At 40.0% G+C, this 26737-nt stretch overlaps 3 protein-coding genes across 3 annotated transcripts; all 3 read right to left on the reverse strand.

Annotated features, from left to right (window-relative positions):
- Positions 1 to 2527: 2527 nt before the first annotated feature.
- LOC311509389 (guanylyl cyclase-activating protein 2-like) lies at positions 2528 to 6415 on the reverse strand. The gene is made up of 4 exons (XM_084574583.1): positions 6044 to 6415; positions 5739 to 5888; positions 5055 to 5154; positions 2528 to 4194 (listed from the first exon to the last, which is right to left on the reverse strand). The coding sequence occupies exons 1-4, from the start codon at positions 6248 to 6250 to the stop codon at positions 4073 to 4075; spliced, it is 579 nt and encodes a 192-aa protein (XP_084430709.1). The 5' UTR covers positions 6251 to 6415; the 3' UTR covers positions 2528 to 4072.
- A 4651-nt stretch (positions 6416 to 11066) lies between these two features.
- Positions 11067 to 14137, reverse strand: guca1g (guanylate cyclase activator 1g). Its single transcript, XM_084574894.1, has 4 exons — positions 13767 to 14137; positions 13538 to 13687; positions 12014 to 12110; positions 11067 to 11231 (listed from the first exon to the last, which is right to left on the reverse strand). Exons 1-4 carry the CDS (start codon positions 13959 to 13961, stop codon positions 11110 to 11112), a joined length of 564 nt encoding a protein of 187 aa, XP_084431020.1. The 5' UTR covers positions 13962 to 14137; the 3' UTR covers positions 11067 to 11109.
- A 3074-nt stretch (positions 14138 to 17211) lies between these two features.
- Positions 17212 to 18262, reverse strand: LOC311485980 (retinal cone rhodopsin-sensitive cGMP 3',5'-cyclic phosphodiesterase subunit gamma-like). The gene is made up of 3 exons (XM_084541722.1): positions 17814 to 18262; positions 17693 to 17727; positions 17212 to 17600 (listed from the first exon to the last, which is right to left on the reverse strand). The coding sequence occupies exons 1-3, from the start codon at positions 17960 to 17962 to the stop codon at positions 17524 to 17526; spliced, it is 261 nt and encodes an 86-aa protein (XP_084397848.1). The 5' UTR covers positions 17963 to 18262; the 3' UTR covers positions 17212 to 17523.
- Positions 18263 to 26737: the final 8475 nt, after the last annotated feature.

Raw genomic sequence — 26737 nt, forward strand, 5'->3', positions numbered from 1 at the left:
TGAACTAATCAAAGGGGAAAACACAGAAAGTAACACAAGACAGGAAACCAAGAACTTAAAGGAACCGTATGTAAGAAATGTATTTCAATTAATCATAAAATGGCCCTGATATGTCACTACACATGAAGAAATCATGTTCATTTCAAATACTTATATCACTGACAACAGTGGTCTGGCCAGGATATTGTCATTTAAAAGTGAAAGTTGCAGCCCTCAACTGATGTTCATGTTGTCATGCCTGAGGCGCCACCCTCCACCTATCTACTAATCGTCATTACTTCGCAAAACATCTCTCATGAAGCATAAACTTTATTAACAGAAAAAAAAACTTACTGTGTAGGACTCGTCACTTGCCATTGGAAGCTCCTTGTAGCAGCCTACGTTCCTGCTGGATCCTGCAGCTTAGCTGGCAACCTCGAGTCAGGGGGGAGGCTGAGGGGATACACCGTTCTACAGTATTTTGAAAGTGATTGCAGTACCAGTTTTGGCCAGTTTTGGCCACAATTCTACATACGGTTCCTTTAACAAAATAAAACAGGAAACAGAAACCCAAGAAAAACTAATCACCAAACCATGACAAAATTATTATCACTTGTGTGCTATATACATAATGTGCTTTTGGCTGGCTGGTACAGTCCAAACATTGGTTACTCTCACATAGAGGCTTAGCTGGAGGCTACAGTTTGAGTATGTTCATCATTGAACAGTTGCCCTCCATGCTATCACATGAGATGTAGCAGCTGTCTGTTGTTCTGCTTAAAATAAACATATTCTTTCTACATGATCGTTTGGTGTCATAAGAATATATCTGACTATGTTTGGTTAAATTTACCTGTACATCTGCAATGATTGCAGTATAATCACACTACTGAATTACATGCATCTGTTCAAAGTAGCATTTATGGATTTGTTATAAACTATTAAGTTAATATTTACACCTATTCATTTTTTACCACAAGTGTTTTCAATACTTGCTTCTCATATTTGTTCCTTTTAGGGAATGTAAAATAAATAATTAAATGGGAGGAGTCCCAAGAAGAGCTTTAATCCTATTGGCTGCAACTGGCCCGGTGTGACAGGTGGAGACGCTGTTTACTATACTAATGAGGACACCTTATTTATCTTCAGGTTGAACCCTGGTCTCTCCACCCACACACACTAATACGCTCATAAACTCCATATATCAAATACAGAAACTAAGCTTTTTATACAACAGGCCTATGTAATGGGCAAATGGCACGATTTGGTGGTCAATAGTAAAATTGCCAGATTTGAGCCCTTCTGAACAAAGGAAACCACCAGGATTGTAAAATGCATTGTTATTTAGTGTCACGTCTGGATTCAAAAAATGGGGTCATAATGGGAGTCAATGGGGCAAAAACAGCCATGAACAGCATGTTTGTTTTAATGAAAATCTGATGCAGCACAAAAACTAAATATATACATAAAGGTCAATGATGTTACTAATCTTTGATTACAGGTAAAAAATCTCCTGTCTCTGCTGATTTTGTTTATTGTAAATAGGTCATTTTGTGTGTATTTTTCCCCAGAACAGCGACTTTAATTTTTAAATTGGCATTTAAAGGGTTACAGTTTTCAGTCTTTTTTAAATATTTAGCAGTTTTTATCATGACTAAGGTTGATTAACAGATTTAAGCAAACAAAAAAAGTTAAAAAAAATAAATAAATTGCTGCAATACAGTGAAAGTTATGGTGAAATTGAGAGTAAAAAATGATTCCTTGTGGTTGTTTTCATCCCCAACAGGACACAGGGGTTAATTTAATTAATTAATTAATTAATTTAGTTAATTTCTGATATAGGACAGTCTGAATGCTCAGAAGCAGCTTTGTGAGCATGCGCACAACACCTTCACCTTTAGATCACCACTCACCTTATGGAGACCCCGTGGGAACTGTATGCATGGATTTAGCCTGTCATCCTGGTCTTAGCCTTTAAGGCTCTTTGCCCGACAGTATGGTGTCCATTCACAAACCACACACACCAGTTAAACAATTTACACACTGTGTAGAACTTCAAAACTGCACCAGTTGATCAGTAATATTGTTTAATTGAGTTAATAGCTTAAAACAGTTTATATAACGTGCATAAATACGGTTCTTTGTGGTTGTCAAGGTGAGCGGGCCAAAGCCAGAGGATATATACACTGGTAGGTAAAGAGCTTTATAGGTTAAGAATAGTCAGTCAGCCTGAATCTTTACATGGGTCCCATGAGGTTAATGACCCGTGCACAGACTTGACTCTGATCTGATCTAAACTCACACAAGTCCTTCCATCCTGACCTGCTCGTGTCCCTGCAGGTATTTTCTTTATTGCTCACATTCAGAGGGACTTTTAAAGTAACAGTGCACATGGAAGAACATCACATGGATTTAAAAACTGGGCACACCGTGATAAGAGAACTACAGACAACACTAATACACTCTGTGACCTATATATGACTTTTATACACCTGAAAATATAGTTTTCTTGTCATTTTAAATACTGAATACCAACTTCAGTCATTTGTTCTGTTAAAAAGAAAAAAATATAACTTGACAAATGTTCGTCTTAAATGATTCATTGGATTTTCCTCACTAAATACAGTACTTTTGATGTATTGAGCTCTTTGGAGCTCATTTGTAAATTGCAGTTCATGGTTGAACAATAAACACATAATAAAAAGCTGTTGAGCTGCCAGACTGAGCTATAGTGTATTTGATTTGTCCTCCTAAGCTTTAAATCTCTGAAACAATCACATGGCGGCAAATAGTTTCATTAAATGAACGTTTCTAAATCTGCTCATTGGTCCATAGCCTTCCGTTGGTGTTTAACAGATAACAGTGCAACAGATGGGTATTCACATTCATGCTCTTATTTGCATGATTGGAGATTGCCCACTAGGGGTGAAACGACTTTGGATTTTTTATATAGATATGCAATCTATATTCTTGACATGAAAACATATTGTAGCGTCTCACGCAAAAGAAGCTACGGAGGCTGCAAAATTATTGAAGCTTGAACACAAACTACTGTCGGCCGTTGACCACAGCAATGCCATAAACACCTTCAGTTTAAACATCTAATCTCCGGCTCTCGTTCAGCAAACTCTCAGCTCTACTGTGACTTCTGTCTTTCGCATGATGCATTCACTGACATCACAGGAAACAAAAACAAAAAAACACGCTCTACAATCACAGCAACAATGTCAACTAATAGAACACAACAGAACTGAACAGAAGCACATGATCTTATCTGTGCACTGCAGATATGCATAGCCTGTATAAATCTGCACATCAATAGCGTTTGATAGTACGGTATATCTCCAAATCCTTCACCTTGACTGCAGCTAAAGGTCTAATAACTTTATCAAATAGCTGATGTGCAGCCTCCTTCTCCTTGTTGCCACAGGATAAGTTGTTAACTGACTGCTGTCCAGAGGATTTGGACAGTTCCTCTGCTAGTGTTAGCCTTTTCATATCCGTTGCAGTAGTACTTTAGCTATTTCAGGACTGACAGGACTCCATCTTTAGTGAAGTATTTCCACACACTTGATGAACCGCTGCTACTTTGCTGCAACGACCCACTGGGTTCCTCACCTATCTCATAGGAGGCGTCCATGTTGTTACTGTTACATGATCAGTGTCTAGTCGACTTCCTGTTTAAAGCATCAGAGCACAGCAGTAACAGTCGACTAGTCGTTACAACCCCTATTGCCCACAGCTACCAAATAAATGGAGAAATGCTTAGCGTCGGTCAGTCTGTGTTTAGAGATCTCCAAGAAACACAGCTCCAAAGCAAGATCTCTGCTCTGCATCGTCTTTAAAATCCCTCAATGACATGTAGATGTGTCCTCTCACTTGGTTAGAGAGGGAGAGAGACCATGTAACTGAATCAGTCCAGTTGCTTCTGTTTCTAGATGACTGAGAATCTTCTCAGACCTCCAGGCTAACTCTTAATCCAATAACACAATACAGAGAGGCGAGAGGATATGTCTCTCTGTGCAAATGAGATAGAGGCCTCATCACCCCAGGGCAGACTGTTCCCACATCTTGACTGTGCGTTTCATTCTCCTCATGTTTTCTTCTCCTGCTGTTCAATGAACCACTCACAGGGCCCGATGTCCAGTTTGAGCTGATTCAACAGCCACGGGTCCTTTTCAGCCCCCTCGATGAATTCTTCCAAAGAAATCTTACCTAGAAAAGTCAGATGTATTATTTCAAAATGACAAAATAAATAAATAAATAATGATTATCAAGGAAGTTTATGTGAAGCATTAAAAGTGAAAGTACTCAAGAGTTGGAGAAAGAGTTTAGGACAGAAACCTCAGCCAACCAGGTATTAAGAACATCTTCAGTATCTCTGTGAACACCAGAAGTCAAAGTTGTGTGCAGACTTCTAACTCACCGCTCGTGAGTCTGTTGGTGAATTTAAGGTGACTCGTCAAAGGAGTCGTAATCATCTTAAGAACCACAGTTCAAGTGTGTTCAATGTTTAGTTTATTTTGATGTTGAACTTTAAAATTAATTAAAGAAAACTACTCAGTGAAGACGGAGAAAACACCTTCCTGGATGAGATCAATGTGCAGCTGGTTTAAATTGTATTTAACAAGAACTTAACACTAACATCTTAATTTTAATTTCAGCTGCAAAATAAATGTAGTTGGGTAGACGTAGAAATAGGGAAGTAACTCAAATCTGTTTAATCACTCAACGTACCAAACGCTCAGTAACATCAAGGCTCCGTTCAGACCTCGCATTAGCATCAGGTCATAGGCAATCCAATCACAAGTGGCCAGATTAAGGTATGAACACACCAAGGATGCACTGATTTGAGTGATCTCATCTCAGACCTCATATGGAGGTGGTCTCGGGCACATTTCCTTCTGAAGCGTGAACACAAAGGTTAGATCTCAAGTGCTGGTTGGGGACCCATGTTGAGATTTTAATCCCCAGCGTGAACACGGGAATTTAAAGATAGACGCTTGAGATCTTCTTGCCCTAGACACATGTTACTGCAAGGTCAGGGTCAGTGTTAACGTTAATGTTCAACTTACTGTCTTTGTTTTTGTCCACCAGCTCAAATATTCTGTCACAGATATCGTTGATGTTCTCGGTGGCGTCGGGATCATTGTGCTTCTTGATCTTGTTGATGATCTGACCAGAGGGAGAAAGTTTCGTCTTCATTTTTATTTTGTGTCTTCCTGTATTAACCAATTCCACCCCCTTCAGCTTCTACCTGCCAGACCTTTCTATTAGTTGGTAGAAAACCTGTTTTCATTTTGTTCCCATGTGTCAAATAAGGGACTGTTTGTTCATGTTTTTCAAGCTACTGTCAAGACCATAGACTGTACATAAATATGGACGATGTGTCGTCACTTCCTTCTTATTATTAAATAAAGTCTCTCCTCACTGAACAATCTATATCTAGCTGCCATGATCCTGACTGCTGACTTCCTATACTGAATGCTAACTTTAGACAGTTTCTCTTTGATTAAAGACTCGGTGTGTCTGGTTTTGGAAGAAACAAATACGGTGTAACCTCACAGTTGGATTCTGCCTCTATAAATGAGTCCACTGAATGTTGAGCTGCTCTTAATGGCATTACAGAGTTACAGTAACTCATCCAAATACTTTTACAAATCTCAGAAAGTGATTCAAACGCCTGCAGCAGACCGAGGAGGGAAAACCAGTTCACATAAATCGCGCCGTCTTAGGTAGAAATGGAGGTGGACACCTACTTTGACGATGTGTTTTACTTCCTTTCTGTCCAGGCAGCCGTTTCCGTCTCGGTCATAAACTTTAAAAGACCATTTCAGTTTATCCTCCAGTCTTCCTCGCAGTACCAGGTGCACAGCTGCCACGTATTCCATGAAGTCTATATGACCGTCCTAAAAGAGAGACGGAGGGATGGATTAACCAGTCACAGGACCTACATGATTAAATATTGAGGCAAATGCCAACTACTCATCAAAGGATAAAATAAATGAAGTCAGTTCTGATCACTACTTCTATTCCTTTCTCTGGTGATCTATCAGACCTTTACCTTATTCGTATCAAAGGACCGAAACACGTTTTCCATGTATGCAGATTCTTCTTCCGTGGAGCTGCTGCTGATTCCAAAGATCTTCTTGAACTCGTGCAAGTGCAGATTCCCACTCGGACATTCACTTGCAAACTTGCGGTACAGTTCCTGAATGTCCTCAAGGGTCACTTCCCGGTCTGTGTCTGTGCTTCCTTGTGTTTGACCCATATTTTTTGAATCAAACCCAACGCTGCAGGGAACAGATCAAATGATGAATCTAATTCATCGTTCATCCCTCATGCTCCCCTGGTGTGAATCCATGGTTGTTGTCCTCACCACAGAGTGCTCAGTGTGAGCTATTTTAAGATGGACAAATCCAATTGACACTGAGATCTCCTCCTACTCCTCCTCCTCCTCCTCCTCCTACTCCTCCTCAACAGGTTTTCTTCAATGTTTCTACAAGATTCTGAGAAATCCACTTCACAAGGTGTTAAAGAAAAATATTAACTGACCTTCTGCTGAGCATTAGTTCATTTGCTGCTGGCTCTTTGAAAGCAGAGAAAAGCAGATTGTCACCTAAAGACCAGAGACCAGCACCGACTGAGCTCTGAGGAAGATTAAAAGACAGATGACGTCAGAGTGTTGCTCTCATTGAAAGTGTTGATCCACTGCAGCCTGTCTGGGAAACTCTTTACCCAGTCTGACCTGATCAGTTCACACTGGTATCAAGGTCTTTTTTTGTCTCCCTTGGGCAGAGGGGTCTGCTGCACAGACAACACATTCAACACATTCCACTCATGCATCCAGAATTAGTAAAAAGAAACGCACAGTTACATAATAAATAAAAATACATAATCAGCGGGTATAGGTAAAAAGTGCAGTCCAGCATCTTAGTGCAAGTTTGGCATCACCTGAGATCAGACTCTTTTCTGTCCATCTTGAGCAATCTGCTCATTAATAAGCTTCACTGATGGAGTGTTGGTATCTGTTCTTTTTACATCCAAAAAACACACAAAAGCTCCAATCTGTATCAAAATAAATATCATAAAATGAGTTAAAGATAAAATAATCCTTTAGTTTATCCCAGTGTTTGCTACTAGCTGAGCTGCATTTTGTGTAATTTTCCATTTTCTTTTAAAACTTAAAACATCCAGTGATACGGACAGTAATTCTTCAGCCTGATATATGTGTTTACATGCTCCAAAACATCACTATAGAACTTTATGGACATAGTGGTTTAGTGCATCCAAAAATATTTTAAGAGTTACTGTTGATTGCTGGTTGTGGGCATCATGTCTTTATTTCTGGTTTTAAAAGTCATGTCCTAGTGACATCTAGTGGTGGCGTTGCAGAATGCGGCCATCTCAAAGAGGTCAAAGGTCTAAGAGGTTGTTTTTATTGTCGTTTCAACCGTATATAACAGGTGAAGCACTTAGAATAGAATGTAGAATAGAATCAAATGTCTTCATTGTCATTGTACAAGGGGATGAAATGTCCCCCTTGCCGTAGAAGGACGGGAATAAATAAAAAAGTAAAGGAAACGTAAAAACTAGAATAAAAATGTACAAAATATAAAACGCTAACATGTCACAACAACCTCATTCACACATAATAAGTCACCTCACGTCACATGGAATTATTGCACTTGTTTGTGTTGCACATTGTTGTGAGAATTATTGTGTGAAGTCACATCATTATTTCTTTATTGTTGAGTTGTTCATAGTGAGAGGAGAGGACGTTCCTCCAGGTCCATGGAGCTACATGAAGACATATTAATACAAGGGGCTGAGCATGAAGTGCACAAGCTTATGCGGACGACACAAAACAGTGCAAACAGTACAAACTGTGCAGACGATGCAAGAATGAGCAAAAACAGTGCAAAGACAAGCAATACAATGCAGACAGTGCACCTATAAAAAGACATTACACAGAACAGAGAGCAGTGCTGACTAATAGTATGAGTTAGAGTGGTTGTAAATATTTGACTGATTAGCAGCATAATTTGTGCAAAAGATGCAAAGATGTGTGCAAAGGGCGAGTTCAAGAGTCTGATGGCTCTAGGGAAGAAACTGTTAAACAGTCTGGTTGGGTGGACCCGAATGCTCTGGTACCTTTTGCGATGCTGCTGGCTCTGTGGATGCAGCCCAGGGTGTGAAGGTTCGTGATGGAGACTAGGGAGACTCTGACGTCCCTGTTTCACCTCTCCAAGAACATAAGAGAACCTATATGACAGCTGAAAGGTCCTCTCACATAACGTCGTGGAATCTGTAGAAATAAAGGACTCTATCAGAAATAAAGGACTCATTCTAAGCCTAAACTATGTAATTATGCGTAACATGTTCCCCTAAATCACACTGCAGCTTAAAAATTTCACTAATTTAGAAGTAGGTTTTGTTTGTGAGTTCAACAGCAAACAGGTGTTACATACAGAGAGAGAAGGTCGTAGCCGCTAGTTGTTGGATCCAGTGTTGTTTGTACTCTCTGTACGTATAGGATGTCAGAGGTCTGCTGCAGCTGCACAGATTTATCATTTATCTCATTTATGTTCCACTCACACACTTCACATACATTACCTGAAGTCTTGCACACAAACTGATTAGCAGCCAATACGTAACGGAGCTTAGGCTGTCAGAATAAAAAATAAATAAAATCAACTGAGCCTGATGACAAGAGAAAATGAGAAAAAACAGCATGTGTGTAAAAATATATTTTTATTTACAAAGAAAATTCACATGTGACACAAAGAGGTTTCACTTTATCTTATGATTATATAAAAAAATATACAAATATAAAACATCCTGCCATCTTGTTTCAGGATTCTTGGTGGAAAATACGAAAGGGAGGTGGAACACTGCAGAAGAATCTGGATTGATGGAATATTTCAAACAGGCAAAATAATTGATGAGATGCAAGTTTGTCTTGGCTCTACTAGTTCGGTGGTGGACAGGGGAAACTCCACAGAGAATTATCACCGACTTTGATTTGTTTTTTTTTAGCCCAGAATTACGACACACTGCAGCTGAAGAAAAAACATGCAGATAGACAAATGAACTACAAAGTAAAGTAGTTTGACAAAATACAACAGCAGCGAATACAGAAAGATGACAATGGAAATGTTTCCAGGGACACCTTTGCCACTCATCAGCGGAGGTAGAAATACATTATTTTTGTTTTAACATCCTGATTACATGATTCCTTCTATGACTTTGGCCTTTTATTAGTTTTTCAGTTCAAATAATCTGACGACATACGTGATTCACTTGCAGAATGTCTGCATCTATAATATTTAAATGTTTATTCCGAGCCTTTTTGTTCTTCTTTGGAGTCCTGTGCAAACATCCGTTACGTTGTCATTCCTGCTACTGCCAGTGAGTGTCAGTATATCATGTTTCTGTGTTTGGTTGTGTTGCATTTGCACGGTGCATTTATGAGGACGTTTTATTACTTGCACGTATTGCAGGGTGTTGAGTTATCCCTGCCACTTGCAGAACTTATTTTTATGTGTTTTTTATGAACACACTTTACAATTACCTGCTGACAAGATGGCAGCCAGACAGACAGACAGCTGGTGAACATGAAGAAACACTACGGGTTAAAAGAGTGAACATTAACTGGACTACATATACACTAAAGAATTGTTAACGTTTGTCTTTCTGCTACAGAAATGCAGCTACAATCATATATGAGAGCTGCAACCTAGCTTAAACAAGACACCATATATGTTTACATACATCTGTTGCATTACTCTAATACATATACAATGTACAGTCCTGTTTAAAGTATATCTGGTAAAATACATAAGCAATTTTTAAATCCAGGAACGTTCACGTTTACCTGCTAGAAGTTTTGATCTTCTGCCTTGTTGTACTGCAGATATTCTAGCTCTATCAAACTTCTTTTCTGATTACAGTTTAAGATTCATGTCTATATAGTTTTCACATGTTGATGTCCATCTCGTTTCTTTTCCTGAGTTTGCTTCCACATAAATTCGAGGTGTATGCATGACCTTTAAATTTGACTTCCTCAAACTAATAAACTAGGGAATATTGAAAATGTTGGGTTTTTAAGAATGTTTTTGTCTAATATGAAACTGTTTTAGTTATGTCAACACTAACGCTATGAAAACTCATAACTGTGTGAACAGAACCATTCACCGGCCTAATTTATGTATTTTTACGTCCTTGAGAATTTTCAGCATTTCTGCATAAAAGTGATTCAACATCAGCAGATCTTCACATAACTCCTGAAAGTAGACAATGAGAACCCAGTCAAACTCATGAAATAGAAATATTAGACTTGTGTATTCGCTTTCAGGAAAATGAACCAATATTACATATCAGCGGGTTGCAAAAGGAAGTGCACCCTTCGCATTATAAGTTCATTTCTTATCAGAAGTGTTTCCATCAGTGTAATGAGAGTCAGGTGGCGTTCAGGTCCTTGTTTAGTTTAAATAAATCAGGAATTTGTCATGGCCTGATCTTCACAACACATCAATGCAACAGAGATGTTGTGGAAGGACCTGAAGGAAGCAGTTTAACATCTCAGAACTGAAGTGGTTCTGTTCTGAGGAATGGGCTAAAATTCCTCCAAGCTGCTGTAGACCACTGATCAGCAGTTAACAGAAACATTTAGTTACAAGGAGGTCACAGCAGATACCGGAGACAAGGAGGCTCTGACTTTTGCAACTTACAGATCTGGAAACTTGTGTGAAATCTGTTGATGTTTTGAGTCATTTTTATGCAGAATTGTTGAAAATTCTAAAGGATGCAAAAACGTGTGTAAGTGTATAAGTGTATATATTCATAAATATTCTTACACTAAAACATGAACAATATTTAATTTAAGTAAAAGTTCAGCTGTGGCTTTAACAACACTCCCTCTCTGTGAGTTTCTGGTTTCCTCGGATAATAAAAATGATGCCAAACTCAGATTCATGCGCCGAGCACAAACAACAAAGCCCAGCGCTCCAGCTTCAAGTCATAGGAAGCTCAACACGGAGACACAGGCAGAAGGTACAAAGACGGCACCTCTCTGTCGGCCAAAAAACAAAACGCGTGGGCGACGATCCCCGCCCGCCCGGTGAGCGATCACGGTAACTTCCCACAGTTCTGCATGACCCAGCCCGTGGCGTTGACGTCCAGCTTCAGTTGGTTCATGACCCACTCGTCCTTCTGAGCTCCCTCCATGAACTCAGACAGCGTTATCTGACCTGTGGCCAGAAAGAATGAATGGCCAAATTAAATTCAGATTGATCTAAAACACTAACTCCAGATGTATCCACATGTAATTATTCTCATTTAAGCTAAAGCAACATTTCACAAGTTTATTCTTTCTGGCCATGACGTGCAAATGAATGAATGATGAGCAGCACCAACACAGAAATACGCTAGAAATAAAAGATTGTGGATCCAACAAGTTGTATAATCCTGAATCTAAACCATTTAGAAATGTACAACTGCATTTCTACATCTTTCATCGTTCATAAGGAGTTTAAAAATTGCTTATCTTTCTAGATTTGACAGAAACTAAGAAAGAAAACAGTAACTGTTCTGTGTTATGTCTTTTTATAGGTGCACTGTCTGTATTGTATTGCTTGTCTTTGCACTGTCCCTCGTTCTTGAGTTCATACTGTTTGCACTGTTTTGTGTCGTCCGCATAACAGTATCTTTCTTGAGGTCATGAGGGAATATTAGTCCCAAAAAGAAGCACAAATCTATTTTTACAGAGCAACTCAAACGGCATATTCCCTTACGAATGACAGGGAAGGTACTAAAACAAGGTTCTTGAAGTGCGATAAAGAATTATTAAAAGGAAATGATCGTGGTTTTGGTGTTTTAAAACAGCTGAGACTGTTCCAAACAATGTACGGTTCATCAGCACAGATTCAGAGTGTGTACATATTTTGATTTCAAATGATATTGTCCAAAAACTAAGTGCAGACTATAATCCAGACTATAATTTTGTTTAAAATAACAGTGAACTGTCCCTTACCGTCGTTGTTCTGGTCCACCAGCTCAAAGATTCGGTCGCAGATCTGAGACGGAGTCAGACTGACGTCACCCCTCTGGAAGTTGATTTTGGAAATAATCTGAACGAGATACAAGAAACGTGTTTAATGTACAAAACATCAACTCCACTTGCATTTGCTGAACCTTTTAATCCAGCACCACAGACAGCATTCAGTGCTGCCGTTGGCTGCTGGTCAATGTCATTTTGTAAATTTTTTGGTACATTTAAAAAAAGAAAATACAATTGACCAAAGCAAGACTGAAAATACACATCAAGCATATACGAAAGCAAGTATCAGAGGCTGGAGAGAAACTCCAAAGACAAAACCAAGCAATGCAGTTGAACAAGGGGTAAAGAAAGACATGTTGGGATGTGATTTGTAAAACTGAGTCAACCCTTGTTTCCAGTATCTGCTGTGACCTCCTTGTCACTAAATGTTTCTGGTAACAGCTGATCAGTGGTCTACAGCAGCTTGGAGGAATTTTAGCTCATTCCTCAGAACAGAACCACTTCAGTTCTAATTTGCCGTTGACATTAACTTCTAGAGGTTCACTTACTTTTGCAACTCACACATATGTAATACTGTCTCACTTTACTTCAGGTCCTTCCACAACATTTCTGGATCAAGCCTCTCTCTAAACAGGTTTAGGTGGATTCAGATATAAAATGCTTCACACTTTTAGTCTCTGGACATCAATGGATCATTGGAGTTCTATTCATCAGCAGTTTCCTACAGCTACAGGTGAGTATCTGACCGTCAACAGACCCTAGTCATGCAACTTTCTGATGGTCAACACCCACAAATGTTCCTATTTAAACCTGAACTACCCACCAGTCTTTTAGAACTGAAGATCTTGGAGGAAACATCTTCAAAAAAAAATCCAACTTAGATAAGTCATGACCTGGATGACTGAGAACCTCCACACACTCTTCTCGCATAAACACATACAATCATTTAAAATAAAAGTTTGCTGCACATGCTAATAAACCTTGAATCCTCAGACTTGTTTAAACGCTTGCGCCTGAAGCTAAGTCTAATTAAGTGCCCAGGCCTGAAACCCAACTAGAAATTATTGTTTAGTGCACTGGCAGTTTTTCTGTTATTTAATTTGTATCACTGTTAAACAATAATTACCTAACACCTCTTCAGTACAGCAGATTATGTGGACAGCGAGCTAATCTCACGCCTCTCAAGTAAACCAAGATGTTCACTTTAAGAATAGGCCCAACAGAGCCCCCCCTCCTCCCCCAATTATACCTCCTTTAACACCCCGTGGAGCTGCATGACCTCCGTCCCTAATCCTCATCACTAGGGCACAACTTTAATCTGTCTTTAGAGGCTTTGTGTTATGAAACCTGCCAAATGTTTGTTCACCACTTGACTATAACCAGCTCCGTTTCGTTCTAACCAACTGTTTTATATAAAACTTTGACTTATAACATGATGTACAAATTCACAGAGTGAGTTTAATTAATGTTTGCTATCTGAGGTTGTCTCTCTCTTACCTTTAAGATCCGTTTCACCTCCTGCCTGTCCAGCTTGCCGTTTCCATCCTTGTCATACATCTTGAAGGACCACTTCAGGCGATCTTCAAGGTTGCCTCTTAAGATCAAGTGAAGCGCCGCCACATACTCCAGGAAATCCAGCGTGTTGTTCTGTGAGCGAATAAGTGAGTGAGTTGCGTTTAAGATAAAACCTAAAAGATAACAGATTCAAACCCGATCAGTACCTTACCCGATTGGTGTCGAAGGAGTGGAATATGGTCTCGATGTAGAGGGACTCCTCTGCCGAGCTGCTCGGTACCCCGAAGATCCTCTTGAACTCGTGTAAGTGCAGGGCGCCGCTGGGACACTCCTTCATAAAAACGATGCACAGCTCCTGAATCTGAGCCAAATCCATCTCCTCGGTGCGGCTTTCTTCCTGCCCCATGGTCTCTGGTTCGTTTTATTAAAGAATCCTCGGTGTGTTGGTTTGATTAAAAGATCGTGGTTTCTGTCTTCAGGTCACTGAGGCATCTGGTCACACGTCCAACCTCCCTCTGAGGCAGGCAGCTTACTGACGAGTTAATCCTATTAACCTCTTAACCACTTGATCTTTAGTCAGTAAGGACCATTTTAAAGCTGGTGTGAAAGTCTGGCAGTCCTGTGGTCACAGAGAGCCAGGAGCAGTGGTGGCTGTGGTGTCTACTTAATTGTGAACCAGGAGTTAACAAACACAGCTGGCTTCAATGTTACCTGTCAGGTAGTGGTTTGTCTTCTGTTGATTCAGTCTGTCTCAGTGTCTTCGGCCTCTTCATGTAATCCAGACTGACTTCCATGATGCCGGACTTGCTTGGACCTGGTTTAGAAGAGTCTTTAGATTGATTTGGACTAGTCTTGGACATGGTTTTAGACTTCATTCATTCACATTTTGGTTTGACTAGTTGGTGAGCATCTTGGAGAACTTCTCTCAGTGTCTTCGGTGTAATCCATACTGACTCCATGATGCTCAGATTAAGACTCTGGTTTTGGACTCGCTTGCACCAGGGTTAGAGTTTCTTGACTGATTTGGGACTTGGTTCCAGACTATATTCATCTACTCTCTGGTTAGACTGGTGTTGGAACATTTTAGAAAAGTTGTCTCAGTGTCTTCTGTCTCTTTATGTAATCCAGACTGACTCCATGATGCTCAGATTAGGACTCTGGTTTGGGACTTGCTTGGACCTGGTTCAGAAGAGTTTGTTTTAGACATCATTAATCTACATTTAGGTCTGACTGGTTGGTGAGCATCTTGGAGAATTTCTCTCAGTGTCTTCTTCCTCTTCATGTTATCCAGACTGACTCCATGATGCTCAGATTAGGACTCTGGTTTTGAACTCACTTTGGGATTAGGATTTGGGATTTGGTTTCAGATTATATAGCCTACTTATTATAGCCTACTCTCTAGTTAGACTGGTTTTGGAGCATCTTGCAGAACTTCTCTTAGTGTCTTCTGCCTCTTCATCCAATCCAGACTCCACGATGGTCAGAACAGGACATTTACACTGAACGGACTTGGACATTTATGTCACACAGTGTGAAACCCCATCTATGCAGGACCAGGGTGGGAGCTCCACTCTGTGATATCTAGATGATGCCAAACTGAGCCTGGTCAATCAGGTCCATGTCACCGAACATTGTGATATGAAGATGTTTGATGAAGTGCTGGTGATTCCTGCTGCTGCTGCATTAATCTTGGAAACTTTGAATTAATTTTTTACTCAAGTCTGCTTCTGTGACTCAGTCACTCAGTTTTAATCCTCTTGTGTTTTTTCCAGCTTCTCCTTACCAGCTCAGAGTACTTGTCATAAACAGACTCCATATTTTACGCCGCTAATCCGGTTTGTGGCCAACTTAAAGCCAGAGGTCAGCTGTTTCTGTTTCACAACATGCAGGTGACACGAGGCTCAGCGTGAGACACTTGTGCATGTCCTGGGACAAGGTCAGATTACAGCAAGGATTATAATCAGTTTCTTAAAGATAATATTTAAACTCAAATGATGAATCAAATGTTTAAGGGTGATTCTCTGAACATCTCAGAGAACCTTAAATGGTAAATTAAGAATATTATTACTCTATAAAAATAAAGTGAAACCGTGTAATCAGGAGACAATATCTGATGAATCCTCAGGTTTAATTTTGATTTAACATACAAGACATAGAGGGAATATTAGATGTGTGTGAGAGACTCTAAAGCTCAGCTACATGGAAAACTGTGTGGATTTAGAGCTGTATGTGCAGTTAATACAAACATACAGCTTTACTGTTGTTTTTATATATATCACATCATGTCAAGGTGGAGCCAAGAAGCAAATAGTAGTATTCACAAAAAGAAGTAGAAACGTACAAACAGCTGAACATGTCAACCAAGTCGACTGAGACCATGATCATGGATGGAGTAGAAGTCTGGGGTAAGTAATTAAGCAAAAGAAACTGAAGCTCCATCTACTGGCAGATCATTTGGCTTATTTGAAATAATAATTTTAGTGTTTGCAGCGCACGGTACGGTGGCTCTGAAGGTCAAAACACAACAACATTTCAGATTACAGAAAAGGTAGGGACAACACTTCTTGTTTCTGGACTTTAAAATTTGATCCACCAAAAACAGACACTTCATTGAAATTCATTCCTGGTAGACAAATGGCTTCTAAAATCCACTCATCCATTACCCTTATGACGCCAGTATGTTTTCTGATGTTGTAATACCATGGTTTAATCCTCATTTGTAGAGTTTTATTTCAAAGATATCGCATTTTATAGTAATAGTTTTTCTAATTATAAAAGGATCTATATTTCCCAGTATTCAGCCCATATCACTCTTCCTCCTCCTCCTCCATCATCACTTTCTTCAACTCAAAATTTAAACACATGACAAAACTCACAAGAAATCAAGACCATGGATTTCTTTAGGTTTAAGTTTAGAAAACATATTAAATTTAGTTCAATATCAAAAACTTGACTATTGGAGTTAAAGAGAAGATAAACTTACATAATGTAACTTAAAGGGTCTGTAATGTTTTACAGTGTAGAACAACATTTGATTTCAGGATGTGTCTGTGTCTATTTCTTCATTTATTCATCCAAGTGTCACCAGTCTGTGGGATCTGTTCACATGGATGATAAATCTGCGGTTTGTTCACAAATTAACTTAAAATACTGCAGCGTTAATGCAGCAGCGTTTTATTGCCAACGATCACGACCCCACAACAAGATCCCAACAAGATCTTCAACCATGTTTGGTTAACCTGTCCTGTTCTGCAAAGTCCTTTTATGTGAAGGCAGAGAAAAGTGAAGGATGCTGACGTTGAAAAGAAGTCATAAAAGGACTGTGGTACACATGATATTGTGTCAGAATATAACCAGAACTCTGATGGAGGTAATATGAACTGTGAATGATTTACTGTGAATTAAAATGAAAATTCAGAGCACAATGTATCTAAAATATACTTTATTATAGATAGAGATATATATTTACAGCAATGGCTACACAGTACTCTACAGATAGATAGATAGATAGATAGATAGATAGATAGATAGATAGATAGATAACTAAAAGTTGTGGCCGATTATCTCAGTAACTAAACTCAAGCAGCGGTACAGTGAGTTACACTTTTACACAGACGTTGAGCTAGACAGGATAACACGGCCACAGCAGGAACCTACAGAGATCTCCTTCAGATGGAATCAAATATCACAGAAAGCTCAGAGAAAGCTAATTCTTCCAGGTGGTGACGTGTAGCGGGGCCCAGGACAGGACGGGACGGGCATCATTCTTGGGGGCTGTGGTCCAGAAGCTTCTTCTTCTTCTTCTGTCTCCTCCACGTATTGAGGTGAGAGATAAAATCCTTCTCCTGTCATCAATGGGAAACTTCTAACTCTCATCTCAATGCTCGTTAGGAAGTATAATAAAAAAGAAAAGAAAAGCTGCCGGATTGCAGCCACCAGGAATAAACTGTCTTAGATTGACATGAGGACTAGACGATGCCAAACTGGGCCAGATCACTGAGCTCCATGTCACCAAACGCCTCCCAGGGGCAGACAACTGCTCCATCTGCAGGAAGGAACCAGCATTTAATGCAATGTACTTGCTCTACTCATTACTGAATATTCATAGATGAGTTATTGCTTTTGAATGCTAGTTACCTCCAAGGCCATCCATCCCAGGAACGTCACTGAATCTGGAAAAAACAAACAGAAACTTATTGGAACTTGTCCCACAGTTCTGATGAATCCTTTGCAGTGTTTCAGGTCCCTGCAGACTCACCCCTTCTGTCCTGCTTTGGGAGCCTTGCTCTTGAACTGCCTGGTCTCCTTCTCCTTGAACTTGGGGGGAGCGGCCTTGGAGCCTTCGGGGGCGGCGGCTGCGTTCATTTCTGCGAATGCAACAAACGATTCATAATTCATTTCCCTCATGATGACTCTGAGCTTCAGACGACTATCCTCCTTCTCCACTAATCCCCTTAACCTAACCTCCTTAGCTCCAAGCTTCTGCTCCCATATTTAGTCATAATCAGGTGATTTTAAGCCGTCAGATATGTGACCGGCTAATGATAAGTGACAGCTGCACAGTCGTGTGCAGTTTCAAGATGGATGGTTACATAACACAACTTCCTGAACATTCTGAAATCCTCTTCATGCTCTTCTTGTCCAGAGCCCATTAGTAGGTAAACACCACTCTGTTGTTTGAGAATAAGAAATGTGGAGGCAGTGAGGAAGCACTTTATATCTAATTTGTTCATCTGTACACACTAAGAGAAACACAAAAACGTCAATTCATTTTCACAAAGTCCATTTCCAGACACATTTCTACACGTCACTTCACAACAAGATGTGAATTTGTGATTTGTTTGATTTATTTTTTTAACTGTGGGCAGGCTAGTCGACTCCTTTATGCTAAGCTAAGCTAATGTTTATAAAAGTTCTCAGTCATTCTGGTCATGCTATATCCAAAAACACTAAAGAAAGGCAACTGGATTTGCAGAGTTTCTGACGTGTTCTCTTTTGAACCCCAACTCCCACCAGTCTGTTAGAACTGAAGACGTAAACATAAATTATGCTAATCATTCCTCTATCCTCACAGCACATTTAACACGACTTACACGTTAATATTCTCTTCTATTTTTCTGCAACAAAGCATTTCCCAAAATATCCAAGAATAAATTCTTTTAAAGCTTAAAAAGTGAAAGAAACATGCTCTAAAAGGTGAGTAACATTTGAAAGGATATATTTGGATTGAAGGCTCTGTGACATTTAGACACCTGATTTAATCAGTGAATAGTTATACCCAAGGCATTGTCTGTATTTTAATGTAAATAATAACATTTTTGAAATTTATACTTGCATTCTGGTTATAAAAAATGGTCCGTTAAACATGTTTGTGTTTAATGGACTTTTTCGTACTCAGATTATATGTTCTTTGTGTGATTTTAGGTCCAGCGTGTTAATAGCTATAAATTCATACATGAGAAGTTGTGTTGACAAGAAATGTCACCAAATAACTCAATGTAAACAGTTTTTTAAGGTGAAATATAAAGGTAAAATCAAGAATAGTCGAAAATCGCCAATTATACCCTTTAGGGTTAAAGCTAAAAAAGTATTGAACACGAATACTGCTCTAAAATATTTAGATTTTTCTTTTGTGTTTATGTTAAATCACAACCAGAGCGGTGGAATTTGAACATGTGACTCTGTCCAGAAACTTTAAAAACAAACAGGACTATTAGTACTTTTGTGTTTTTGTAAGTCGGCATCTTAAAATGAAAGTAAAATATTATCTTTAAAAAAAAAAGTCCTAACAGTTCTCTACATTTAAAAGACACAAGAAAAGAAGAATGGTAAACATTTTTCTTCCTAATGAAGCTGAGAAAAGCCTCACCTGCTTTGGTTTGGTGGAGGTTGGTATCTGCGAATAGAAGCTTCCTGGAGGAGCTGAGCAAAGGAGCAAATGCAAAACAAAGAGAAGGTTCTCTTTCTTTTTGCACTCTCTCTGTTGTGTGTGTTCAAACACCTGGAGCTCTTATATACCCAGCCCCTGCTCATATGCAAAGCTGTTAATGGAGTTGACATGAGGTATTTTCAGAGATAATCTTATGACCCTGAGAACAGCTCGTACCCCCGGTGCAGGCCCGGGTTTGTTTACCACACGAGAAGCGTTTCAGATCATCAGTGAGATTATTACTGCGACGCCTGATTATGGACGCTGAGAATACAAACTGTGCATAGGACGAGCAGATATCATTGAATGTAGAAACTGAACAATGAAACCAACAGATGAGGCATGAACAGAGAAAATGCCACTCTAGTAGATTCTCAGCTGATCATGCATCCTTTCCAAATGTATTACAGCGATTAGATCCAGTATGGCTGGATTAGATCAGATAACATCACAACGGATTAAATTATAGCCAATTAGATGAGCCTCCTGTAGATTACAGCCCCACAACACACACCATGATCCTCATAGCAAACTGCACATGAAAGAAGAAAGGAGAAGACCCAGAAGTTGGTTTTCTTTCTACAACATGTGGTATGTGGTGTTTGTTCAGACTTCACTTTGTGTTCAGTGTTTCTGTCTCTGGTCAGTGGACTCATAGCATCACTGATGGCAGTATATTTGGAAGGAGCTGTTAAAACTGGATTATACCTGATGACCTGAATTATGACGTGCTGATATAATCTTCAACCCAAACACCTTCTCGTTACTTAACACACACCGACTGGTCTGGAAGTGTCTGGCAGCTGAGAGAACAAGTCGGTAGATGGGTGTCCATACAAATGCTAATGTTCATTTTAATGATGATCGCCTGTACTGACACCGGAGAATAGAAAGGCCTCAGACCTCTGAAAGAAAGACATCTGGAACATCTGAGACGTCTTGTAGGAATATACAATAAAAAGTAATCCCTCTTATATAAAGACACTGTGAAGAATACTTAAAGGACTGTTAGTTTTAAATGTACAAGTTGTCAGATACAAACAGTGGAGGGAGGGATCTTTTTACATTAGTCAGAATTCAGAAATGGTCTTAATTAATGAAGTTTAGAACTTAGTTTCAGGAACAAGTCCACGTCTCAAACATCCAATTACCCGCACTCCTTGTCCGTTTGGCTCAGTTCTCTGGACCCCATCATCCCATCCCCTTGACTGCTTCATGCCATCCCCTTGACCCTCGACCCCTTCATCCCATCCCCTCAACCTCTTTCACCCCCCCCCCCATCCCATCCACTAGACCCCTTCATCCCATCCCCTCAAACTCTCTCATCCTATGCCCTTGACTCCCCTCATCCCATCCCCTACTGTTCCCTCCTGCTAACTTGGTCAAAATAAACTTCTTTGTACCTTCTGAGGTCTGGTCTTGTTAGTGAAACTACAATTCAAACACTGTGTATACGTTTTCAAAAATACAGGTGTACAGAGAGTTGCTGTTACGGTCTCTTTTCTAAAACACCTCACTAGACACACAACATACAACAGGGACGCCAGACCACGGTTGAATGTTAAAAAAAGGTGTGTTTTATAATAAACTGAAAGCAAGAGCAGGGGTGAAAAACAGCAAACAAACCAAATTCAAAGAACTAAAAAGGATTGTAGGTGCCGGCCAAAAAGAACAAAAGAGGAATTTGGAACATGGCCAGCCCTCATAGGAGCGTAGGACCCCGACCTCATTCCACTAAATAGTTTAATTACTTAAAGAAACTAAACCGAAACAAAATGAACAAAAAACAAAAACAGGACTAGTTCTAACACTTTATAGGAACAGAAATAAACCATCTGCTTAAGGACAAAGAACCGACTGGCCCCTGGCGTTGTCGCGACGTGGGCCAAACAATGAGGGTGAGAGAGAGAGAGAGAGGGACCACTCCACTCGCCTCCTCCCTGCCTGAGCACGATAGTGATTCAAGTGCCCAGCAGGTCAAGTGAGCAATGACCAGGAGGAAATCGGAAGACAGCTGCACGTAACAGTTACAGTAATCTAAATGACTTGTGAACGCCTTGTTCTGACTGCTTCCTGTTTTTTCTTTCTTTCTTACAGTTTTGTTTCTCTCTGCATCTTATTCCATGTTAGACGTTCTCTGCTTTCATTATCACTCTTCCTGACTCACAGATCACATTCAACACGCAGGTACAGCACATTTTCAATTCAGTGTTTTAACAAACTGTTTTAATCTTTAACCTTACCTTACTCGAATCTCTCGGATTTGATTGAACTAAAGAGTTTATATATCATTGTTTATATATCAAATGTTGCCAACGTTACAGTGTTTGTTGTATTTGAAGTGATTTTTGACAGTAGTCATATAATAACGCATTAAACTGTGTAAGAATATGTAAAAATAAGACAGAACAAAAGACTCCTCACTATGAACACAAAATGTAGACATAATGGTAACGCTTTATAATACCATGTGCTTATTAACTCGGAACACTGCATAATAAGCCGTTAACAATGCATAACTAACAGCTTGTTAACAGTTATTCCCACCACTAACTGTTAACAAGCAGCTTGTTAAGTGTTAAAAAGCAACTTGTAAGTAACTTAAAAGCAGCTTATAAGCGCTTACAAGCTGCTTTTTAACAGTTAACAAGCAGATTTGCAGAGCCTGGATCTAAAGCGGGGACTACTTCCTATACTTCCACTACCTCAAATATTTATCCCTATATTTCACATGGCTCGTCTCTGAAAGTCACTTTTAAAAGTATTGCTCCAACTAGGATTTGAACCCAGGTCTCCCACATCTGAGTCTCAGTAGTTACAAGTTACAAGCTGCGTTTTAACAGGCAGGGACAGAAATCAAATATCAACCGCTGCATAGGGTTCATCACCCTTGCCGTTAGTTAACTATATTACATGGAATACACAGTATCAAGGTCATTACAAGAGTCACAGTTATTTCATCTGAATACAGCTCACTTGGTAACTGCTGAGACTACAGTAATCTAAATGACTTGTGAACGCCTTGTTCTGACTGCTTCCTGTTTTTGTTTCGTTCTCACAGTTTTGTTTCTCTCTGCATCTTATTCCATGTTAGACGTTCTCTGCTTTCATTATCACTCTTAGTTAACTATATTACATGGAATACACAGTAACAAGGTCATTACAAGAGTCACAGTTATTTCATCTGAATACAGCTCACTTGGTAACTGCTGAGACTCAGATGTGGGAGACCCGGGCTCGAATCCTGGTTGGAGCAGTACCTTTGAAAGTGACATTCAGAGACGAGCCATGTGAAATACAGGGATAGCCCCTCCCCTCTCCGCCATGTTGGCAGGATTCGAGCGGCAAAACATGATTGTTTACGTGTGTATTAACTCGGTAGTAGAGGAGGTTCTCGCAATTCCGCACTGTAATACCATGCCTGGAACTCACTGCTGCGTTAAAAACTGCACCAGTACCTCACACGATACACATGGAAAACGTAGGAACAATGGACTACAATTTTTTAGGTTACCGAAATGGACACAGCATCAGGGAGAGCAAGTCTGCTGCTTCTCCAAATACCGCTGTTTTGCGGTAGGTGTAAGTTTGTCCCTGTAAGGTCCATTTTCTTTCGCCTTATCTTTCTCCATTGCTTTACTCCATTGCTTTACTTTCTTACTCTGTCCCGCCGAAATAATAAACGCGCAAATATTAAAGAGCTCTGGAATGTTTAATAGCGCCTCCGTTAAGTTCTGAAGGCGTTGCCCCTGGCAACCGATAGCGTCTCCTACCATCATGGCCGACCGGCTCAGACCCCGCCCAGATCAACCCAAATCGGCACGTGACTCCTCACTCTCAATAGAGAGCCGAAGTCCCGCCCCCTCTACTTCCGGGTTATGGGACCTATCTTTCGAAAAAATATGAACGGCAGTCTATGGCGAAAGATAAATTATTTTCTGGTCCCGATCGACTTGTGCCTTGGATTATACATATGTTGTTTTTCAGAATAAAAAATGATTTTACATGTCAAGAATGTCACAGTTTGTCGCAAGATAGTTCAGTAAAACGCTATGGAAAATACGTAATTAAACGAACTACAAGTCCCGCATGCTGGCGCGTACAGAACCGACCAAAACTCCCTTCGTGTAACTACAGCTCTCAACACGACCCGATTTATAATGATTTTCACCTCGTTTGATGCTTCTGCCTTCGTCCTGGAAGAAGACGGTAAAGCTCAACAAGGAGACAGCCATAGTTCTCAGACGAGAGATGTAGTTCACTAAGCGATCTCATACAAAACCTAATGTTGTTCAGCTTATTTACGTCAAATAATTTATCTCTTGACGTGAAAAATTATCTTTTAAATCCACACACATCATATGTGAAATTCATGCCACAATTCGATCGGGACCAGAAAATAATTATGATCTCGCCATAGACTGCCGTTCATATTTTTTCGAAAGATAGGTCCCATAACCCGGAAGTAGAGGGGCGGGACTTCGGCTCTCTATAGGAAGTAGTCCCCGCTTTAGATCCGGGCTCTGCAAATCTGCTTGTTAACCGTTAAAAAGCAGCTTGTAAGCAGCTACTTACAAGTTGCTTTTTAACGCTTAACAAGCTGCTTGTTAACTGGTAACAATATGCTTGTGAGTATTTAAAAAGCTGCTTATAAGCGCTTACAAGTTGCATCACAAGCTTTTGCCGGGAATGCGCCACTGCGTCACGCATGTGTGTCTCGCTAATAACCGTCCCCCGCTACAACACGTAATGTGGAACTAATTAACTTATATACAAAAATTACTCACATCCAAAGTTTGAAAGTACATTGAAAATTTGGCTTTTGCAACGGATATTATAAACAGGCTTTGAGAAGGTTCACCAAAATAAAATATTTACTCAGCTACACAAGCTACGCAAAAATATGGTTATAAGTTGCTTACAAGCTGCTTGTTAACAGTGACGTGAATAACTGTTAACAAGCTGTTAGTTATGCATTGTTAACGGCTTATTATGCAGTGTTCCGAGTTAATAAGCACATGGTATTATAAAGCGTTACCTTTTTTTTTGTCAACTTATCAGAATTGCTTTACTAATTTTACTGCAAGTCATTTTAGGATCCATGTGCAGTGTAAAACATTACAGCGCCATTAAGTTATGTGCATGTATTTTTTCTCTTTAACTCTTTGTGAGTTTTGTCTGTGTGTGAATTCCAAAGTGTCTGTTTTTGGTGGATCAAATTTTAATGTCCTCCTCCCTAAACGGCCTAATTCATATTTTTTCCTCACTGTCTGAAGTTAGATCAGACTAAATCTCTCCTGTTTTAAGTCAGTTAGGATTACCAAAATTATTTCTATTTGCTAAATGTCACAATAATGAGAGAGAGAATTTCTTAGAGATTTTTTTATTACTTTCTTCAAAGTCAGAAGTTTACATACATTTCCTTAGTATTTGGTAGCATTGCCTGACTTGGGTCAAACGTTTTGGGTATCCTTCCACAAGCTTCTTGCAATAGTCTGCTGGAATTCTGGTCCATTCCTCCTGACAGAACTTGTGTAACTGAGTCAGGGTTGTAGGCCACCTCGCTCGCACACGCCTTTTCAGATCTGCCCACAAATTCTTCTATGGGACTGAGATCGAGGCTTTGTGATGGCCACTCCAAAACACTGATTTTGTTTCCTTAAGCCACTTTGTAACTACTCTGGCAGTATGCTTAGGGTCATTGTCCATTTGGAAGACACATTTGCTCCAAAGCTTTAACTTCCTGGCTGATGTCTTGAGACACGTCATCATCCAACTGTTACACGTCCCAGATATGGGACTGAATGCAACAAATTTAAAAGATCCCAGTTCACTGCGAGACGGCAGTTTAGCCGTTGATCAACGGCAAACTTTCTATTTACACTTAGATTATAAACAACACTTCCATCAGTTATCATCAACCCGATGTTAAGAAAAAGGGTGATACCCCAACAAGTAAAGATATAGAAAGGGCAGTTTACCCATTACTGACCTGAAAGACAGGTGAAATAAAGGGAGAGTTTGACACAGCAGCGTTTCTCGTTTTCTCCCAAATTGTATCTGAGAGCGAGCGGAGGTCCGTTCCCATAGCAACCGGAACGCAACTGCTTGTGCTGTGCCACTCCTTAAAGTGACAGTGTAAATATATACATAAAACAAAATATCTTGTGGACACCTATTTGGGTGTGCCACACAACCCATCCTATTGTACTGTTCCCCCTGCTTCCACAACATGCTGTCCACTAAGCTCACAAAAATCATACACACTGCATCCAAGATCATTAACCACCCCACACCTAACCTCTCAGAACTCAACCACAGAGCTGTCACACACCTTGCACGGACAATATCCAATGACCCGGATCACCCCCTCAACCCACACTTCACACTGCTGCCATCTGGGCGCAAATACAGAACCCTAAAGTGGAGAAGGGCGCGCTTTAACAAGAGCTTCGTACCCTCCGCTATCATGGCACTTAATAATCTGCCCCATTAAACCTTGTGCAGACCCAGCCCTCCTGAGTGTGATGATATTATGTACTATTGTTCAATGTATGGTTGTGTACGCTCATGGTGCGTTTGTTATGGTCTTTTTGTTTGTATGTATATGTTGCTCATGTCTGCATTATATGCACTGTTTTGTGTTTTTTCTTGTGACAGACTGTGGAAACAATTTCCTTATGGGACAATAAAGGCTATCTATCTATCTATCTATCTATGGCTTGTGGCTTCAGTATTTCCACATAATGTTCTTTCCTCATGATGCCGTCTATTTTATGAAGTCCACCAGTTCCTCCTGTGGCAAAACAGCCCCACAACATGATGCTACCACCCCCATACTTCACAGTTGGGATGGTGTTCTCAGGCTTACAAGCTTCCCCCTTTTTCCTCCAAATGCAACGATGGTCATTATGGCCAAACAGTTCCACTTTAGTTTCATCAGATCACAGGACATGTCTCCAAAAATTAAGGTCTTTGTCCCTGTGTGTATTTACAAACTGTAATCTGGCTTTTTTATGTTGCTTTTGGAGTAATGTCTTCTTCCTCGCTGAGTGTCCTTTCAGTCCATGTCGGTACAGGACTCGTTTCACTGTGGAGAATGACTCTCTCTTACCAGCTTCAGCCATCATCTTGACAAGGTCTTTAGCTTTTGTTCTGGGATTGATTCGCATGTTTCGGACCAAAACACGTTCATCTCTGGGACACAGAACCCATCTCCTTCCTGAGCGGTATTATTATAACCTTTATTTAAC

The sequence above is a fragment of the Chelon labrosus genome (genome assembly GCF_963514085.1).
Source record: "Chelon labrosus genome assembly, chromosome: 3".
Taxonomy (NCBI): domain Eukaryota; kingdom Metazoa; phylum Chordata; class Actinopteri; order Mugiliformes; family Mugilidae; genus Chelon; species Chelon labrosus.

Excerpts from the sequence above, each read along its gene's own strand:
- LOC311509389 (XM_084574583.1), bottom strand. The coding sequence starts at position 6,250 with ATGGGTCAAACACAAGGAAGCACAGACACAGACCGGGAAGTGACCCTT. Across the intron at positions 5,889-6,043 it reads GGTCCTTTGATACGAATAAG|GACGGTCATATAGACTTCAT; the intron begins GTAAAGGTCTGA and ends TCTCTCTTTTAG. Across the intron at positions 5,155-5,738 it reads AAGTAAAACACATCGTCAAA|ATCATCAACAAGATCAAGAA; the intron begins GTAGGTGTCCAC and ends CCCTCTGGTCAG.
- guca1g (XM_084574894.1), bottom strand. The coding sequence starts at position 13,961 with ATGGGGCAGGAAGAAAGCCGCACCGAGGAGATGGATTTGGCTCAGATT. Across the intron at positions 12,111-13,537 it reads AGGTGAAACGGATCTTAAAG|ATTATTTCCAAAATCAACTT; the intron begins GTAAGAGAGAGA and ends TATCTCGTTCAG. Across the intron at positions 11,232-12,013 it reads GGTGGACCAGAACAACGACG|GTCAGATAACGCTGTCTGAG; the intron begins GTAAGGGACAGT and ends TTCTGGCCACAG.
- LOC311485980 (XM_084541722.1), bottom strand. The coding sequence starts at position 17,962 with ATGAGGGAAATGAATTATGAATCGTTTGTTGCATTCGCAGAAATGAAC. Across the intron at positions 17,728-17,813 it reads CCCAAAGCAGGACAGAAGGG|ATTCAGTGACGTTCCTGGGA; the intron begins GTGAGTCTGCAG and ends TGTTTTTTCCAG. Across the intron at positions 17,601-17,692 it reads TGGGATGGATGGCCTTGGAG|ATGGAGCAGTTGTCTGCCCC; the intron begins GTAACTAGCATT and ends TCCTTCCTGCAG.